Source organism: Ascaphus truei, chromosome 5 (genome assembly GCF_040206685.1).
Source record: "Ascaphus truei isolate aAscTru1 chromosome 5, aAscTru1.hap1, whole genome shotgun sequence".
NCBI classification, from domain to species: domain Eukaryota; kingdom Metazoa; phylum Chordata; class Amphibia; order Anura; family Ascaphidae; genus Ascaphus; species Ascaphus truei.
In genome coordinates, this window is record NC_134487.1 from 276,792,374 (window position 1) to 276,811,940 (window position 19,567).

A 19,567-nucleotide genomic window follows, 5' to 3' on the forward strand; every position below is an offset into this window, starting at 1 on the left:
GTGCATATACCCTTTCCAGTTGTCCAGAAATACCCGGTTATTTTCTCCGTAAGTCCTTATCTCTTTCAAATTTACTACACGTGAAGACTCCGGTCAATAAACTACACCTGCTTGTGTAACTGCTGAATATATCCAGGCCACAGTACTTTATATACTACCAATAATAACATTATACGGGACTTTACCAGTCTAAATTCCGAGGTGAAACTTGGGAGCTATAAGTGATCCATTTTGATTTCTTGACTGACCAACCAGTCTAAATTGTCCCCAAAGAATTTTCTGGTAGCTGAGCTTATGAGGAAATGTACCTCAATGTTATTATTAGCTCTGTGACTATTCAGATACAAGCACAGAGTAGCAGGTTTTCAGGGGTATGAATCAAATTGCCTGGATGATTTACAATACTGGGCAGGCGATTCAGACTTCCCTCTTACTGACAGACTCTCCGTTAATGCCAAGTACTTGGTGAAGGAGATACTAGCTTAACACGAATACTGAGTGTCCTTGTTGGCCGAGTGTCTGATTAGTGATCAGTGCTTAAGGAAACGATGAGCCGCACAGCAGGGTAGGATCACGTCTAAGTGCGTCGTGAAAATCATTCCTCTGTACCTTTGTTGATCATTCAGTATGTTTCGAAGCAGCCGATTGGGCAGTTATTGGACCAAAACTCCCGTTGGTTAATGGAAGTTTTTAGCCTATAAACAGCTTGAACAACTGCTTCGAACTACAGTGAATTGGGGGGCATCATATTTTCCAACTCAGCCAATCACGCTGCGATTGGCCAAAAAACCCCATTGACGTGAATGGGCGCATTCTGACGATTGTAGTGCGATCGTCTGCTTCCAACAACATAAAATGACCCTCTTAGTCTCTTTGAAGGAATATGTTTAATAGGTTCTATGCAGAAGGGACTGATATCTCCTTTTTATAACATTCTCTCTGGACTGGTCTACTGTTAAGACAAACTTCTATTACATGTTGGGAAGAAGCCAGAGGTTGCGGTCTAGATTTATATGATTGGGTCCCAATATGGGACAGTCTCCATATGCACATTGAAGAATGTGGCTATAAAAGACTATATGGATGGAATTTCACTCCTTCATAGTATTCTTCACACACTTTCTCCCTTATGCAGGAGGAAAAGTGAAACTCAGCACTAGTCACAATCCCTTATATGAGCACAACCTCTTTGGGAACCCTGACGAAGTCCCTTACATAAACCTATCCCGAAATTAGGCCCATCTGAAGATTGATTAGTTACGCCAATTCTGATAGTCAAAAAGTGTATAATAGCAAAGTCCTGGAAATAATAAATTGCACCAGCCACTAACGAAGTAATAAATTAAAGTTTTTAAAGTCAGGGGTGCGCAAACTTTTCCCCCTGCCTGCTCTCAACTCCTTTTACCTTGTCACCGGGGTCAAATGACATCATGTGACCCCGCAACGTCATGACGCCACATTGTAAATTCTCTTACCTTGTCGCCATGGCAGAGGCCCCGCACAGCCCCCCATGGCATTTCATTTAAATGGTTTGGGGCAGAGCGCAGGGCCTCTAAGGGCCACGCCCGCTCCCAGAAAATCTCACGCTCCCCAGATTGCGCATCCCGTGCTAAACGATACACTATATCGGAACGCTGGTTTGTACATCATAAAAGCTCTGACCCTCCTTTTGGAAGTTCATTATTTGATTATGTTAGTTTTCCAATAAGGGGATTATAGGGACTCTAGTCCCATTTTGCATTATATTCTCGTTGCAACCTCCTGGATCATTGTGGTCATTTCACTGTTGCACTGAATAAGATGAATATTATCAACATTCTTGCTTATGATTGGCACGTGCAGTTGAAAAGGTGGAATAACAAACTATATTGCTTTCCTTTTTTCTTCTCTGTCCCTTAGTTTTGAAATACATTGAACGTGTCATGTGTCAAAAGATTCCAGATACCGTCATTCCCAAACCATGAGAAAGTAAAAATACCTTATTTCATTCTTGGGGGGATCTATGAATCAAGACAATTTGGGGAGATTATCATACAGTACCTATCAAAGCATTATGCTCCAATGCTGCCCCATCTGCCTCGCACCAGTCAAGTAGGCGTTGGGGATGTTACATGGTGCACAGATTATAACAAGATGTATCATTCTGTGCACCATGTGTCTAAACACCGCACGTCTTCCAACCGTCTTAGTCCGTTGGCGTTTGAATTTAGAATGCAGAACAATTGCAATATGTAAACTAGATGTATTTCCACCGACACATATTGATGATGCAATACCTTTGAAGCACTTCCCAGCGAGCATCCTTTGCCATGTGAAATGAATGTAACAGTTGAAGTTCTAGATCTCATGCGGGAGTCTTGGATATAGAACGATTCATGATTTATTGCTAAAGCAAAAAAAAGGGAGCAGTGTAATACAGGGCAGACATTACAGCCCTGGGCGTTCAATGAATATGCTTGTGATTAGGGCAGCTAGGTCAGGATTAGTTTGGAGGCGGGGGGAGGGCACAGTCCCAAATAACTCTCACCGAGTCTATTGATGTGCCAGCTCAATTACGATATCCCCAGTCATGTTGCCACATTGGAGGCTCTCATGGCCTCTTGTGGTTTTCTTTTCCACTGTCCCATCCTTTCTGGTGGGTACATGACTTCTCTCTCGTGTGTGACTTTTCTTTCTGCGTGCGCCTCTTTTCCCTAAATGTGTTTTAGTCCCTCGTTGTGGGAAATGGATCAATACGTTCAGCACTAGACAAAACAAGCAACGTTGGATTCAGCTTTCAAATATTTATTATAATTGGGGGAAAACAAGTTTGCAAGAAGTCCTTGGCATTGCAGTATTTGTGTATTGAGAATGTGGCGTCATTCCTTACTAACAAGTTTTCACAGTGTCATCATCTCAGCTTGAATGCCTCGGATGGTATACAGTATGCATTCGACAGGTAACTAATGGGTGGGGTGGCAATATGGCAGCACTGAAGTTGGCTTACCATCTGTGCAAATGATCTGCCCAATTCTCCTGCAGTGGAACTAAACCATCAGAAGAGCCACAAGGTGCACAAGAAACCTATGCAAAATAAGCATTTGGGAAATCGTCTGTATATACAAAGAAAGGGAAGGTTAACATACGAAAAATGCAATATTGCTTTTTATAGCCTCACATTACAGTATATACAATAGTATTTCCTAACCCTCTCCTAGAGACGTCCCAGCCAAGTTTACGGGATAACCAGCTAATCACTCATTTCACATAAGACATGTGCAAATGTGATCTTGCTAATTTATCTTGTATGGCTGTGGTGTCCCAGGTGGAGGGTTGAGAAATGATGATCTATACAGATTCATAAGTGGAGATATATATATATATCAGTACCATCTTAGCCGAGCTTCAATAATCAAAAAATAAATAGATGATACCGTTCTGTGGCTAACGAAATGCTTTTATTTGTGCGAGCTTTCGAGATACACTGATCTCTTCTTCGGGCGTATCAGTGTATCTCGAAAGCTCGCACAAATAAAAGCATTTCGTTAGCCACAGAACGGTATCATCTATTTATTTTTTGATAAGTGAATATATATATATATATATATATATATATATATATATATATATATATATATATATATATATATATATATAATCACTTATCTTTCACATTTGAAGCAAAGCAGACTTGTTTGCCTCCACATGGGAAGTCTTGCTCACCAAAGCATCATGTCAGCTGTTCCAAAATGTATTGTGCAATGGCACCAAAATGACCTGCAGCCACTTTCCATCCCGTGTTTATGTTGCAGAGGGTACGCAATGACTTAAAATAAACATGATCGGTGAAGGTTGATGCCGATAGTGAAAACATCATTAGAACTTGTACAAGAAGATCCTTGGCATTGTACTGGACTTAGAAATTACACTTGTGATCATATGGATGCACCATTCTGGTTTGCACAGACAAGTTATATTGTCCACGCACTGCGCCCTAATGGAGCACTTAAGAGTCTTAAAACTGCCCCTTCCCTCCCTTATCTAAGCGTTTTTTCGGCATATTCCATACGCCCACAGTTTTTGTGGCAATTCATTATTACTTAGAGCAATCTCGTGCAAGAGAGACACCATCTGATCATGCAAGACAAAAAGGTTCCTCACACAACTACCACCCACTGCTTAGCTGTAAAAATTCAAGTACGACCATGTTTATAAGCACTAGTGTTAATTGCAACCTTTTTCTGGTAGTAGAGAGCCAGCTATTGGGAACCTGCACCAATGCAGTTATTGCAGAGCCGGAAGCAGTCGTCGTGGGTGTCGGACAAAGTCCTGGGAGGGTTTGTCAGAAACAGTCAATTAGGCGAAGTGAGGAACTTCCTGGCTGCTTTCTGGTGGGTGCCAGAACTGGAGATATGACTCTGCAGCAGCGCCAAGACCTGTGCCCGCGTCTCAGGGGACAGCCAGGAAAGAGGGAGGTGAAGCAGTACCAGGCAGCTCTCCAAAACGTCAGGAAACGGCAACACCTGGAAGGGCAAGGAAGAAAAAAAACCAGGATATCTAAACTAGGACAATAACACAGCAAGGTGTAAAGGGGGGGGGGACGGACAGTTGGGGTGATCGTTGAAGTGCTGGGTTTGTAGTTATGTAATAGCAAGCCATATGGGTTCCCTTATTATCCCTGTCTGAAGCAGGACAACAGGGATGGAATATTAGCTTACTTAGTAGCCACGTTGGCATTCAAACAGCATGTAACCCCCCTCCCCCCCCCCCCAAAAAAAACCTGGTCAGAGCTCTCGACAACATAATAGGGGCTTGAAAATGTCCCCATGTATTTTAAAGAAACAAACAAAAAGAAAAAGAAGATCTTCTCACGATAGAGTAGGATCTTAAACAATGTGATCCCACGGCAGTCTGACCAAAGCATCATTGTTTTTAGAACAATCCTGCATTTAGGGAATCTGCATAAAACATTAGCTGTGGATTATAGATTTATGGCTTTTTGGTATGGGATGCCTGGACTTTGAAGGCGAGAGACAAATATACGCATCATTTGTGATTTATAAAATATAGCTTGGTTATGTCAGTGGATCTGCCGATTGCTACACAAATGGCTGTAGATGCATTAGAGAACTTGTGTATTATTCATTCACTGACACCATTTACATAAGCTGTGGCAAAGGGATTTCTTTTCCGCTCCACACGTTTGGAGAAGGACTCAGGAGGGCGATTGTATTTCCCAGAATATGAAACAGTGGCCATTTACACTCGCGTCAGAGTAAAGCAATTGCTGGCGTCTTATTGGTTTTATATTAATAAACAGCTTATTGCAGACTCTACAAAAGCAATCAATTCTAAATTACACAGGGGCCTCGGTGCACCAAGCACCGCTCAGCCAGGATAACATAAGATGACGATACCTGAAACACGATCAGATATTAAGTTCCGACATCATGTGGTATCCACAAAGCGAATTATATGCAAAAATATATCACAAGCAATGGGTTAACGTCACATTATTGCAGCTCTTTTTCAGAGTCGGAAAGCCCTCTACTTTCAGGTCTCAGCGCCCAAGATACTTACCTGTAAAAGGTTCCGTGTTTCAGTCCCCTCCGAGGGAACCAATGGCAGTTTAAATCTCCCACGGCATGTGGGCCAATAGAGTCGCAGCATCCGCTGCAGCTTCTTATTGGCCCACGTGGCCCAGGAGATGAAAGACCCAGGAAGTACATGTAGCAATAAGTATCTCGGGCACTGGGGTTCCCCAAGATGAAACGAACGCCATTCAGCTCTGGGGACCCCCAGGTTTCCAGCTTATAAAAGAAAACTGGGGATTAGATAGGGGAGTGAGGGGGTTTCCGGCTGTAAATCCCCACGTTAAACATAGCAGACTGTATTGGATAGGAGATTATATAATAGCGGTCCATTTGCACCAACGTCTGTCCTAGTTAACGCTATGATCTTTATGGGCGAAAACAGAACGTTGTTTTGGTCCTTTGTGGATACAGCGTTACGTTAGATGTACGTCACATTAAGTAGCACAGAGTTTACTGCATCTAGGCCATCGGTGCGTCACATCTCTGACTCGATTTTATTGACAGGTCAAGGGCAATTAGAATGGGATAACTCGCGGCAGCCAACTCGCCGCCGGCCGTCTCCCTGCAGCCAACTCTCCGCCGGCTCGCTGCTAAGGTATGTTATTAAGGGGTGAACTTTATGGGGTTTTAGGGTAAGGGGTTAAGGTTTTTACGGGAAGATTAGCGTTAGCATTAGGCATTAAGGTTTCACTGGTTAGGGTAAGGACTTAACGTTAGAGGCATTTGGGGTAAGGGGTAAGGTTAGGGTTGATCTTTACAGCGAGAGCAAGTCATCCTAGACCGTAGTTTGAAAAGGATCTGGGAATGTTTGTAGTGTTTGGTCGAACCGTGTTCCTGGTCCCTGACAAAGGACTCATTCTCACCCCGTCTTATTAAAAAAAAAAAAAAAAGTTAACTAGGTTTCTTACCTTTAAATATTCGGGGAACTCCGCCAGTTTATGGTTGGCCACAGAAAGCTTTTTCATCAGCTCCGTGAGGGAGAAAGGACTCGGACAGGCGGGGCTGCAGAAACACAAGGTGACGGAGAAATGGAGTGAAGGAGGGGGGAAAAGAAATGCCAGCATTAAACTCGCGAGTTCCAGAGAATCTCTACGTACCCCGGGCTTTGGCCGTCAGGAGATTTGTCTCGAGGTGGGGATGTCTTCGCAGCGGACTCTTGCTCTAGTTCCAGCGAGTTTTCCGGGTCATGTCTATTCCGCTGATGCTGCTGGATCATCTCGGCCAGTGCTCGCTGAACCTCCGCAATTTCCCTTTGCGCGCTCTGAAAGTCAGCGTGCAGCTCCGACAAGAGCACCTCGCAGCCGAGCAGCTGTCCCTGCGCCTCGTCCTGCCTTGTCCCCTGCAAATCACTGGCTTCTTCTAGTGAGGTTTCAGTGTCCGGCCCCATAGGTTCTGCACCGTCGTCGTTAGTGGAGTCACCGTCCGCCGCTGGATGTTTGGGAGCTGGGAGACCGTCGTGCTGACCCCACCACACCGTATACAGCTTCACGTATGCCAGAAACGCCTGCAGACTGTCACAAGCGGCAGTGCTCGGTTTGTTGTCTGGGGCGAGCTGGGACCGCAGCGCATTGCAGCCTGAAATGTAAAAAAAAGGACATTTCACTAAGAAAACTAACACACAAAACAAAACAAGGATAGTTGGTATTATCTTTTTCTTATGTCTTGGTAAGTGTGCGCAGTAAGTTGTTACCGGTACAGCAAGTCTGTGCGCTGGAGAACTTACAATCTAATTTGGCAAACACATAGAACCCCCGTTTCTCGCTTTATGGAGTATGCAGCCGGTAAAGAGAATTGGCCTTACATTTATGGAAAATACGTCTAATATTAAAAAGGAGCCGTTTAGTTGCATTATTTTGGTCAAAACCCGATTCAAGCCTGCTCACCCCGTCAAGGAAAACGCCAAATATAGCAGGTACCTATACTGCGTGGATACAAACCCTTATTGTACCATAAACGGTGTGAAATATGTGGAACTTCCCAAAGAGTTAAATGAATGTTTTTTGTGATTTAGTGCAATTAAAAAAATAAATGGATTTTGGCCTTACATTTATGGGAAACAAACCTAGAATTCCAGCGCTCCTCCCGAATGGGCCTGCAGCTTACTAGCGACTTTTCTACATTTAGGTCCTACTGTAGGTCTAATAACAAAGGAGCCATTTGGTTGCACCTTTTGAGCAATGGAAGGCCAATCGTTTTACCAGCTGCATACTCACAGGGGTGCGCAAAGTTGGGGGCGGGAGAATTTCCTGGGGGTGAAGGGGGAGAGGGGGGAAGGGGAAGAGGGGGGGGCGCGCAGCGGCTACAGAGGTCCCACGCTCTCCCCACCACTTAAAATAAGGGGCCGCGCGAGGCCTATGCAGCTTCTCTTACCTGATCTTCGGCAACGCGTCACCATGGCAACCGGCGTCAAATGACGCAGTGTGGTCACATGACCCCGCAACGCCATTTGACGCCGGAGCCTTGCAGAGGGGGAGGGATGGCGCGAGCCAGGAGGTGAGAAGGCAGGGGGGGAGCAGGGTCAAAACTTTGCGCACCCCTGCTCTATAAAAAGGGAGGCACGCAGAATCTAGGTGTTTGTTTTCCATAAATGTTAGGCCAATTCTATTCCTAGCTGCATACTCCACAAAAGCCTCCCATTTCTAATGTTACTGATACATTCCGTTATACGGCTAGATCTGAGCTCTATGGGTTCTGTTTTGCTAAAGAGTTATTTGGAGGTGCCTGGTATCTCCTTACCAGGTAATTCTCTATTTAGCAAAAAGGTATAATACACCTCAGTGTCAGGCTGAGCTTCTCTCTCCACTGAGGAGCTGGCGAGTGTCTGACTGACGGGTATAAGAGAAATACGTGTCTGTAATATTATTTCCCCCTAAGGGATTTGTGCACTGACCGTTTCCCTTCATAATAAGGGAACTTTGTTACTGGCGTCCCCAGCTTTTAGTTGCACAAAATCACAAAAAGCATGATCATTCATTCATTTAACCCTTTGGCCACTTTCACATATTTCACTAAGTTTAGTCCATACAACAATAAGAAATTGTATTTATTTAGTATAGACACCTGCTATATTTGGAGTTTACCTTGACGGGCTTGAATCAGGCTTTCATCAAAAGATACAACTAAATGGCTCCGTTGCTATTAGACTTGGGTTCTAAGTGTAGGAACTTCGCTAGTAAATTGTAAATCAGTTTGGGAGGAGCGCTGGAATTCTAATTTTGTTCATCTAATTTTGGTGCCGGATGCACAGGAAGACAGTGACTTGGCCGAGGAGCTGACAGAAGAGCATGTAATATGTCTTTCTGAGCCACGTTAGCATGTAATGTGTCTTTCTGAGCCACGTTAGCATGTAATGTCTTTCTGAGCCACGTTAGCATGTAATATGTCTTTCTGAGCCACGTTAGCATGTAATGTCTTTCTGAGCCACGTTAGCATGTAATATGTCTTTCTGAGCCACGTTAGCATGTAATGTCTTTCTGAGCCACGTTAGCATGTAATGTGTCTTTCTGAGCCACGTTAATGAGCACTCCTGATGGTTTTCCTGCTTTCCATCGTGCTACCTAAGCAAAAAGCAACGGCATGCTCGCGTCGCCTGCACTTACCGCTGGGAAGAAGCAGTTTGGACATCTCTTGCATGAGGGTGAAGTGCCCGGCCTGGTGGCAGCGGCAGAGGGCATGAAGGAAGGAGGGTGCAGCCTCATCCCAGCTCTTTGAGAGGCAGCTCAGAGAGGCCAGGGTCACCTCGTGGGAGAGCTGGAGCAGCAACTGTGTGTATGGAAACAGAGGAGGGCCAATTCAAATCAGTCAACTCCCAACAACAAGGGTCCATCCTCTATTCAGGAGTACGTCCGATTATACCAGGGGTGGCTCAATCCAGTCCTCATTGACTGAGCCACCTGTGCTGAAGCAGAGATAGCCTTAAAACGCGACCTGCTGGTGGCCCTTTAGGACTGGAGTGGGCCACCCCTGGATTATTGTATTGGTTCATACAAAAAGGCAGGTTACACCTTGTAAAACCTAGCTTAAAAAGGAGCATTCCGGGCTACAGTCAGTGGTATGTATCCCGGGAAGAAGAGGGTTCCTGAAGCTGTTCAGGTCCGGAGACCCCCTGCTCCCCACATAATACAAAAACAATCCTAGCAATCCTGTGTGCCTTGCAAAGGGATATACACAAATGTTGGTACCCTCACAACTTAAGAGCCCAATATCCTGAAGCCCCATGCAAGCACCAATATTGCAGGAAGGGATCTCCTGTGGTGTGGAGGGGCTGGGGTTATAAATGTGGGTTACAGTTTTTGGCTCCATTTTCTTTAAGAAAGAGTTATGGGAGTCTGGAAATACCAACATTTTCTTTCATATACAGCATCAACGGTTCATAGAAATGTACAGCCATATTAAAGCCACAATAAATTCTGGAGGAATGGCAACAGTTAGCAATTTGGTCAATAATCAAGACACTTTGAATCGAACCAGGTCACACGATAGATTATTCCTTTCTACCGATATAGGACACACAGCATCGTTATACAATGCACAGAGGGACGGGTGGGAGGGGAATGTTAAACTCCAAACAAGCAACGTTTGGAGACAATGCATTGGCAATGTATATCATCATAAGCAGAGCTGTGCAGGAGTGGGTGTAGGAGGTACCCCTGGTTACCTGCTTGGGGTTGGTGTTGGCGGTGCTGGGAGGGGACTCGGAGCTGCGCAGCTGCTGATAGGCTTCGGTGTAGCGGTCTGCAGTGCCAACCCCAATCTCGCCCTGCCACAGGTCAGCAAGTTTGGTTATGAAAGGTTCTGCACCGCTACTCCCCCCCCAGTTATGAAGACACGGGTTGCCCTGGATCTTCCAGTCAATTGGTGTCTTCTCCTCCAGATGCGTGTAGAGCAGCTCACTAGTGCAGAAAACCAGTCTCTGACCCTGGGAAAGACAAACTGGAACTCATCACAAGTTTCTCCAACAGCAGCATATACAGGAACTCCCAATTCAAAAGGATCTTTGTTTATTAATATTGTTTATTGTGTGTATAATCTGAGAGTTGCTCTTTCTGGAGCATACTGATTACTTTAATCTCTTTGCTCCGTTGTACAATACCAGGCTCTGTCCCGCTGCCGAACCCCCCATGTGGCAAGTATGGGGTCTCTTACTAGAAGACTGTGGTGTTGTTGCAAGGATTGCTGGGCTCCCACCCAGTTCTTGGCAGCGACCTGCTCCTGGGCACAGCGCAGGGCGAACGAGGCAGCCAGATCCTTCTCCCCCGCGATCAGGGCGAGCTCGGCCGCAGTGCTCAGCGACAGCGTGTCTCCTTTCTTGGCCAGCACTTTTGCTGCATCGTACGGAGACGATGAACCTAAATAACTGAAACACACACAGAAGAGGAGGACATCTCACCACATGGGTGTCTACGATGGAAGCCCCTGCAGTGCACCTTTTCATGTTAGTTAGTCAGTAGCTAGTTCTGCCGGCAAGATGAAAGAACAAGAACAAGGAAAGAGAGAGAGAAAGAGAGAGAAGAGAAAGAGAGAAAGAGAGAGAAGAGAAAGAGAGAGAGAGAAAGAGAGAGAGAGAGAGAGAGAAGAGAAAGAGAGAGAAAGTTAGAAGAAGTATAGACAGACATAGTGAAGGAATATTAATTAATTTAAGGACAATGTCCAGCAATAAAGTGCATTAGCCGCCCTTGCCCCGGATAGATATGAAATCCCTCGTTGCACTGTTAGGCTGCGGCCACGCTGCCGCGATGTGCGCTCATGCTAGAGATCGGTGACGTCACCAACTCGCTACACGTGCGCTAGGCTGTCCTGCTGAATTTTGCAAGGGCGAGTGGGGGGTGGGGGAGGATGGCGGTCGTGTCATTGGCTGGATCAGGACTGTGTGTGTGTGTTAATCCTTTCACTGCTAAAGAGGAAGCCATTTCACTTCTCTGGTAGGCAGTGGATTAGAGGGCAGTCTCTTTTAGGATGAAAGTGAACCAAGGCGCCCGTCATGTTTATTATTTTCAATTGTGCATGTTTACCCTTTTTTTAATCTTCCAAGTATAAGTATTTTTACATTATTTTTTGATATTTTTAGAAAATGCTCTGGAGCATTTTATAATCTTTATTAATCTATTTTGGTGATAATATAGATATATGTGCACCGACTGGTACAGATTCGTTGCTGAAGGGTCATGTGACCCTTCTGAGCACTTGGAGATCAGTTTTCCACGTCTCCTCAAGTGCGGAGCATTGGCAAGCGTACGTGCACGAGCGCACGCAGCGTCAGCGTGGCCATGCTAATTTGATAACATTAAAGAGAGCGCGCCAAGCGCGTGTCGCAGCAGCGTGGTCGCAGCCTTAATTGTGTGTACATCCTTCTACCGACAGTCCCATGTGTGCACACAGCTCGCTCACTCGCCTTCTTATCCAAACATCCACCCAACTCCCTCTTGCATGTATATGCTCTCACTGTGGCCCGCTCACGCTTACCACTTGGCTGCCATGGAGTAGTGCCCATCCTGCTCTAGCACTGCTGCCCAGCTGGTGTATAGCTCCCGGAGCACGGGGTCAGCAGGGAGTAGTCGGGCTTTAGCCACAGCAATAGCTTCCCTGAAATACACAGAGCAAAACATCACAAGCAAACCCGGAACCTGCATTGTGATGTAATACCAGGGGCCCCAAGTCCTCCCTGACAATCCCAACAGGTCCATTTCCTATTGGCCTCTATTTTATGTAACTCCATCGATGCAAGGAACACACACACAGGAAGTGGAATTGGTTGGAAAAAGTGACCTTTTTGAACGAAAATACAGCACATAAAAATACGAGTGGTCCATTTATTTAATTATACAGTTTGGGGACCCCCTGACGAAGCACCCAAGTGCTAAACGCGTAGAGGTCAAGTGAGGTTGCTGAACGCGTTCTGATTGGTGGCGTCACAGACCGGTTAAGAGAGGATTGCAGTTCTAACCAGCTGACAGGGTTCGTGGTCCAGACCAACAAACTCCTATTCACACCGGCTGCTCATCCAGATCTCCCGCTCTGTGTACACCTCAGACTTTGTACACTTAGGCCTGGGACATGGTGACAACAAGAGTGCTGAGCAGCGCTGACGCTCACGCTCTCTTGCTCAAGCAGGAGCTTTTTTGTGTCCCTGCATGAGCGTCAGCGAGCGCGCCATGTCACGGCGCCGACGTCATGGACTGCCATTGGCTTTTGGCAGTCACGTGACCGGCGCTGCGCTTCCCTCAGCGGGAAAACTTAAATTGTACTGTCGGCTGCAATTCCACACGCGTGCGGAAGCGCCATCTAAAGCAGCTCTCATTAGGAATGATGGGGGGGCCTCAGCGCGGGTGAGCGCTGTCTTTTTCACCATGTCCTAAGCCTAATGTAAGTTTTCTAATACCAATGTTATGTTTCATTACTTTGTAGTCCTTTAGAGGACTTTTTAAAAACGATCCATTTCACAACTGTTCCTCGGTGCGCTTTTTGATTCTTCTCGTTGTATACAGTTTAGCCAACTGAAAAAACACTGGGCTGGCTAATGTGTACTTCACTTGTTCCTTTATACACCCTCATCATGATGAGGGCTGAAGGAGCGGTCAGTGATAATGTTAAAGGGCTGAAGGATCGGGTCAGTGATAATGTTAAAGGGCTGAAGGATCGGGTCAGTGATAATGTTAAAGGGCTGAAGAAGCGGTCAGTGATAATGTTAAAGGGCTGAAGGATCGGGTCAGTGATAATGTTAAAGGGCTGAAGAATCGGGTCAGTGATAATGTTAAGGGGCTGAAGGATCGGGTCAGTGATAATGTTAAAGGGCTGAAGGATCGGGTCAGTGATAATGTTAAAGGGCTGAAGGATCGGGTCAGTGATAATGTTAAAGGGCTGAAGGATCGGGTCAGTGATAATGTTAAAGGGCTGAAGGATCGGGTCAGTGATAATGTTAGAGGGCTGAAGGATCGGTCAGTGATAATGTTAAAGGGCTGAAGGATCGGTCAGTCATAATGCCACTTCCTTTGAAGTGGGTGAACACGGTTTGAATCCCAATACCCACTCTGCTTGTGACCTTGGGCGAGTCACTATCTCCCCCTGTGACTCAGACACCAAAATTAGATTTTAAGCGCAATGGGGCAGAGACTTATTGTACCCGCAAGATTCTGTGTACAACGACACGTACACCGCCAGCACTACATGTGAGAAAAAGAACATTACATAACAAATACGACACTATTGACATTTTCATTATATGTTCAGCTTTCCCGTCGGCCAAGTTGGAACGCAGCTTCAAACTGCGCAAAGCGCGTCAGGCGGCACCATTTACCAGAGGGCAGTGGTGACGCTGCAGGTTCAGTGATACCAACGAGCGAGATATGGTGTTTCATAAACAAGACATGTCATGGACACGTTCAGGATTTCAAATCACTGACTTCATTGAAGTCTATGAAGTCAACTGTGAAATGAAATGTGCAGAAAGACACACTACAAGTAAGGGGAACACAGCCAGCCTGGGGATGGTTACCCTCAGCTCAGGCATTACACTTAGCGGTCCCCTCTGACTGCAGACACATGATGGCAGCTTAGTGCCCACATTACTGTGGTCTCTGTAGGAAGCACAGACCGGAATAGATGGTTTCCCCTCAGGAGCTGCACGGCCTCGTAGACTTTGTTGATGGACAGTAGGTGGGATGCGGCTTTCACGTACTGCTCCTGGAAGCAGAGCTGTTTCACAAAGGCTTCGGCCGTCCACAGCCAGACCTTATACCCAGCTACGGAGACAGAAGTGGGAGAGGAAGATTACCCATGGGACAACTTGTAGCCAGCTCAGGGGAAACAGGAGAGACTGACAAGAAGAGGGAGATAATAATACATCACTTCTACAGTAGAAGGATACAGCAGAATAACTGGACACAGCCGATATAGAAAGAATGAAATCACTGCCGTGGTAAGAGCTTACCATCTGGGTGGCGATAGCCGGGAGAAATGAGAGTGCCTTATAGATAATCTGCACTATACCCACATACAGGCATACCCCGCTATACGGACCTTCACTTTACGAACACTCGCGAGTACGGACATATTTACAACAGCACCATTCCCCTGTGTCCGTACGCTCGCTTCGCAAGTACGGACAACCCTACAGACCACCGTAGTTGTGTGACACGCCGATTCCCCTCGCCCAATTGGAAAACGGCAGCTCGCGCATGCGCCTGTGAGTAAGACACAGGCACGTCCTGAAGAGCAATACCGGCTCCCTACCTCTACCTAAGTGAAAAAAGGTAGTGCTTCACTTTAAGTACATTTTGGCTTTCCATACACGCTCTGGACCCATTGCGTACGTTAATGCTGGGTATGCCTGTAATAAGCACATTACTACTTGTATAGCACTGCTCTGTACATAGAAAGGGTCTGCAGGGGAGTTGTACCACGTCAGAGTTCAGGTGTTTAAACTATGGATCCTACTGGTTTAGTTGCCAGTGTTTTCCTCCCCTTTAGGGAAATCAAAATGGCCACCTAATCCCGCAGGCCAATAGGAAGCTGCGATGTCACGAGGGGGAAGTGGGGAGGGATACCCGTTTAAACGTCTATGAGGGAACACCAGCAACAAAACCGGTAAGTATGCATCTCTGGATCCAAAGGGTCCATGGAGCTCAAAATAACACCAAAAGCTCCAAAGGACCCCCCAGGTTGAATTATGTAAAAGACAAAATCAATAGCCAAGTTGGGCATAGTTGCTGGTTCAGCTACATCACACAAATCTTATACCAAGATTAGGAACAAAAGAAGATGGCAAGGATCATGGGTACATATCCACCTGCAGAGAGAGAGAATGCCCCCAACGTTACTGGGTACAGCCTGTGACCCCGACCCCATAGTGACCGTTCCTTTACGTACCCATGGGGGCCATAGCCACCAGCTGGTCAGTCAGCTCTCCCCTTTCTGCAGCCAGCTGCAACGTCCCCTTCAGGTCCCCTTTCCACAGCATGATCTGATGCTGAAGCTCCGGGTGCCCACTCTCCAGGTGAGCTCTACCTGCGGCAACACCAAAGCAAAGGGGGTGGGGGGGGGGTGAGAAGGAGACCAGGCAGGGAGCGGTCTGATCAGCCTCCCATTATTTATAAAAGTGTCAAAACATGTGAAGCTGCAACCACGTCAGGGTTAGACCCTACACTACCAATTGTATACCGTGTCCTTTGTATTTCTTCCACTACATGGATAAAAGAGGAAACGAAATAACGACCTCGTCCAGTGTTTCCCAACCGGGGTTCCGCAGCACCCTGGGGTTCCGCGCAGCACCCTGGGGTTCCGTGCAGCACCCTGGGGTTCCGTGAGAGAATGAAAAGATTGCTGCGAGATTTCGCCATCTCCCAGAGCAGAGAGAAAGCAGGGCTGTTGCTAGGAAGCTGTGGTTGCCTCCACCCTGATTGGCTGCATTACTCCGCAGCAGCCAATCGAGAAGTGGTGTCAGAAGCCTGGACGAGGGGGTGGGGGGTGGGTGTGTGTGTGCTCTGTCCTATTGTGTTGTATGTCTCCTGTGAACCCTCTGCCCCCCTGTGTCTTCTGCGACTGTCCTGTTGTGGGGTGCCGCAGCAACTGTGCACTGTAATTAGGGGTGCCCTAAAAGTTGAAAACCACTGATCCAGTCGATGGCATGGGAAGCGGGACATGTATGCAGCGATCAAGGGGATACAATTTAGAAGCACTATATGTCACCAAAAAGCATATAAATGCTTGGCCTCCTGTAAAAGGTAAAACAAACTGGTAAAGGAGGTAAAAAGTATTAAGGTGCTAAGCAGGGGCCAGTCATGTGCACGTACCTGCACCTTCATATTAGACTGTAAAGCAGAAGATCGAAGAGTGACTGGTATAAAAATCTGCTTGGGGTAAAGAGCAGGAATGGATATTAAGACATATGGCTCAACAAACCCTCTTCCTCCATAAGACGATACAGAGCATCACGATTGCTAAAGAGTCCCAGATGCATCATGTCCTCAGTTGTGGCATGGGGACCGTCCTGCAAGTCTGAAAGGGAGAGGCACAATGAACACATGGCAGACAGATTCCTACACAAGATATCCCAAGCACTGTACAAGGCTCCATACTGCTGGCATCAAAGGCCTTAATTATACCAAAAACTGCAGAGCGATCCAGTGACGTCATCGTAGCGACGTCGCCGAGCTACAAGTGAACAGGCCAAAGAGATTTGTAGCGCTACTGCAGGGATATAACAATAAAGGGATCCCTTTATTGTTATATTTCTATGTTCTGATTGTACCATCAGATTGACATCAGGCTGCCTACCTTGCCACTAGGGCCACCCTCATATCAGGGTTATATTCTATATCTCCGTTAGCGCTAATATACATCACTCTTTTCTTTTTAGCTACTGCAGGGAGACATGGCCAGATTGTCTGGTTGATGATGCACTGTGATTGGCCGTCGTGTGTGAATAACACAGTATCAGAATCGCTTGAGACGAACGCTTTGTAGTACGTTGCGGCGCTTACGTCGCGCTTGGTATGTGCACTCGTATTGGCTTGGTTTCTTTTGTTTTTCAGGCGCGCGCGGTCGCTTGCGATTTTTGGGATAATCACGGCCTAACTGTACGGGGTCCTCACTTCATCTTCCTTAGAAGGATGATAGACATGAACCTGCGAGTCGCCAAATTGCACAGACAATGCACACTGTTTCTTTACACAGCATTTGGCATATATTCAGCCAGAAGTGAGACACTGGTAAATAATAGACTTTTAAGTACCTGCCACATTTATCAAGAGGTGATACTCCAGAACACCACTTCCAGCACCCAAAGACACAGCACAGTGAAGTGCATGGACCACTAGTGGGCAAAAGATGGACCCTATGGGGCTTCCTTTGAGGCCCCCCAACCACTGGCCACCCCAGCAGCCTGCTCTGCCCTGTGCAGGGTGAGTGGTGATGTTGCTGGTGTGGATCGTAGCTCCTTCACGTTCGCTCAGCTGCCTAATGACCGGGCTCATCACTAGCTCCCAGCGTAAGGAGAGAAGTGGAACAGGGTCCATCAGTGTGCCGGCATTGAGCCGCCGCCTGGAGAAGTTCCTAGTCATGAATGCAACTTCACGTTTGCCTGTGCTCACATACAAATATACGGCCCTTTCGCTCTATCATGTTTCCCACCACTGGAAGGGACTGCAAGAGGCGTCTTATGAAATAGCAGCACTTGGCAAACATGGGACACAGCGTCAGTCAGAAAAACTGAGCCACATGTGCTGAAGCAGTGGAGATGCCCAATACCTGGCCTGTTGGTGGCCCTTGAAGACTGGAGTTGGCCGCTCCTGTTATAGAGCACCTACTTTCTGAGCTACCCTCCTACCTTTGGCACATACAGCAGCTGCTAGTGTCACACAGTCACGGTGCTGCTCCTCCTTGGAGCGATGGTCTCTGCTGGTGCTGATGGGAAGGAGAGAGCGAGATTTCTTCTTCCTGGTGTGAAGTTCTGCGGGAGACAAGAGGCAACATGTGAAGCTACACAACCGAATCGAATGGGACTGAATGGGGGGAACCAACAGGGAGAAAGAGTGGCTCAGTGAGTAAAGACACTGACTGAGAACAAGGTCAGCTCCTTGTGACCTTGGGCAAGTCACTTTATTTCCCTGTGGCACCAAAAACACAGGGACCTTGTCTGCAAAAATGCCTGTGTGCTGCGTACCGCGCACTATACTGTAATAGTGCAGCACTTTGAGTCCCATTTGGAAAAAAGCACTATATGAAATAAAATTATTGTTATGTAAGGAAGGGTGGGTAGTCGTGTTGGTCCTTGTAGTAACAATGGTAACTCTGAGAGGTTCGAAATCTTGTAACATATCAACTACTGGTTGGTCCAATAACAAAAAAAGGTCTCATACCTCCTACTTCCTCCTTAGTTACTATTATTATTTAATAGTAATATAGCTAAAAACGTATTTTGCTGCGAGAGGGACCAGCAAAGTGTTGGTATTGGTATTTCTTTAATAAATGCGATATTAAGAATAGGACAGTACTACCGCCTTAATTGGATTTTAACAAGATGAATATTTATTACAAAATGTTTGTTACAAACCATTTTTTAAATAATAACACAAATGTCAAATCTTAAAAGGAGTTGGAAAATCTGTGAAACAACAGAGGATTTCACTTCTGCTTGTAGATTCTTTTCCATTCAGAATACGATTTTACTAGGTCGTTCCATACCCATCAATTGGTTAATATTTTGTGAATTAAAAAAAAATCATTAACCACGGAGCAGAGACACGGTCTTTCACCAATGACTAGAGTGGGAGTGACATTTAAAAAAGAAATAAATAATTATATACATTGTGTGCTTATTTGCATGTCATTTCCCAGAATCCCTTGCAGCAGTGGGAGCACTGTATGTGAGGTGATAATGGTGAAAGGCAGGGTTGCAGACCTGTCTAAGACATGTGAATGTGCTCACAAGTGATATTCTTTATTGGCTATATGCTACCGGTGGAGGTTTTTTGTTGTCTTTTTCACCCACCATAACACATACATACATACATACATACATACATACGTGTGTGTGTGTTATGGTGGGTGAAAAAGGCAACAAAAAACCTCAACCGTTAGCATATAGCCAATAAAGAATACCACTTGTGAGAACATTCACATGTCTTAGACAGGTCTGCAACCCTGTCCTGACATGCAAATGAGCACACAATGTGTCACCTTTTGCCTGGAATATCCATTCACATGGAGCCCATTCAAGCTGATGCATCGCCGTTCACACAGCTTGTAAGCACAGCATGGGACTAGCAAAGCAAGTCAAACCACTCACAGACATGTTTCAACAATGATGGGTATCATCAGTCCGAGGTTGGTTTATACGCGCTTTGAAATATTTCTAGGCTGGGTAGGTTTACATATCATATTTTAAGTTATGGTGGGTGAAAAAGGCAACAAAAAACCTCCACCGTTAGTAGATAGCCAATAAAGAATATCACTTTTGAGCATATTCACATGTCTTAGACAGGTCTGCACCCCTGCCT

General features: G+C 46.1%; 1 protein-coding gene across 2 annotated transcripts in view; it reads right to left on the reverse strand.

Moving 5' to 3' along the window:
- Positions 1 to 3,594: 3,594 nt before the first annotated feature.
- Positions 3,595 to 19,567, reverse strand: part of GEMIN5 (gem nuclear organelle associated protein 5) — a 56,921-nt gene continuing 40,948 nt past the window's right edge. Inside the window, exons 19-29 of one of the 2 annotated variants that reach the window (XM_075602165.1) lie at positions 17,896 to 18,018; positions 16,470 to 16,565; positions 15,438 to 15,575; positions 14,164 to 14,311; positions 12,036 to 12,155; positions 10,719 to 10,929; positions 10,231 to 10,491; positions 9,173 to 9,335; positions 6,671 to 7,148; positions 6,482 to 6,575; positions 3,595 to 4,502 (exon numbers count right to left, since the gene is read on the reverse strand). In XM_075602165.1, coding sequence (XP_075458280.1) covers positions 4,332 to 4,502; positions 6,482 to 6,575; positions 6,671 to 7,148; positions 9,173 to 9,335; positions 10,231 to 10,491; positions 10,719 to 10,929; positions 12,036 to 12,155; positions 14,164 to 14,311; positions 15,438 to 15,575; positions 16,470 to 16,565; positions 17,896 to 18,018 — 2,003 coding nt within the window. In that variant the 3' untranslated portion in view covers positions 3,595 to 4,331. The remainder of the gene's footprint in view (positions 4,503 to 6,481; positions 6,576 to 6,670; positions 7,149 to 9,172; positions 9,336 to 10,230; positions 10,492 to 10,718; positions 10,930 to 12,035; positions 12,156 to 14,163; positions 14,312 to 15,437; positions 15,576 to 16,469; positions 16,566 to 17,895; positions 18,019 to 19,567) is intronic. The other variant, XM_075602164.1, reaches the window with a different exon arrangement.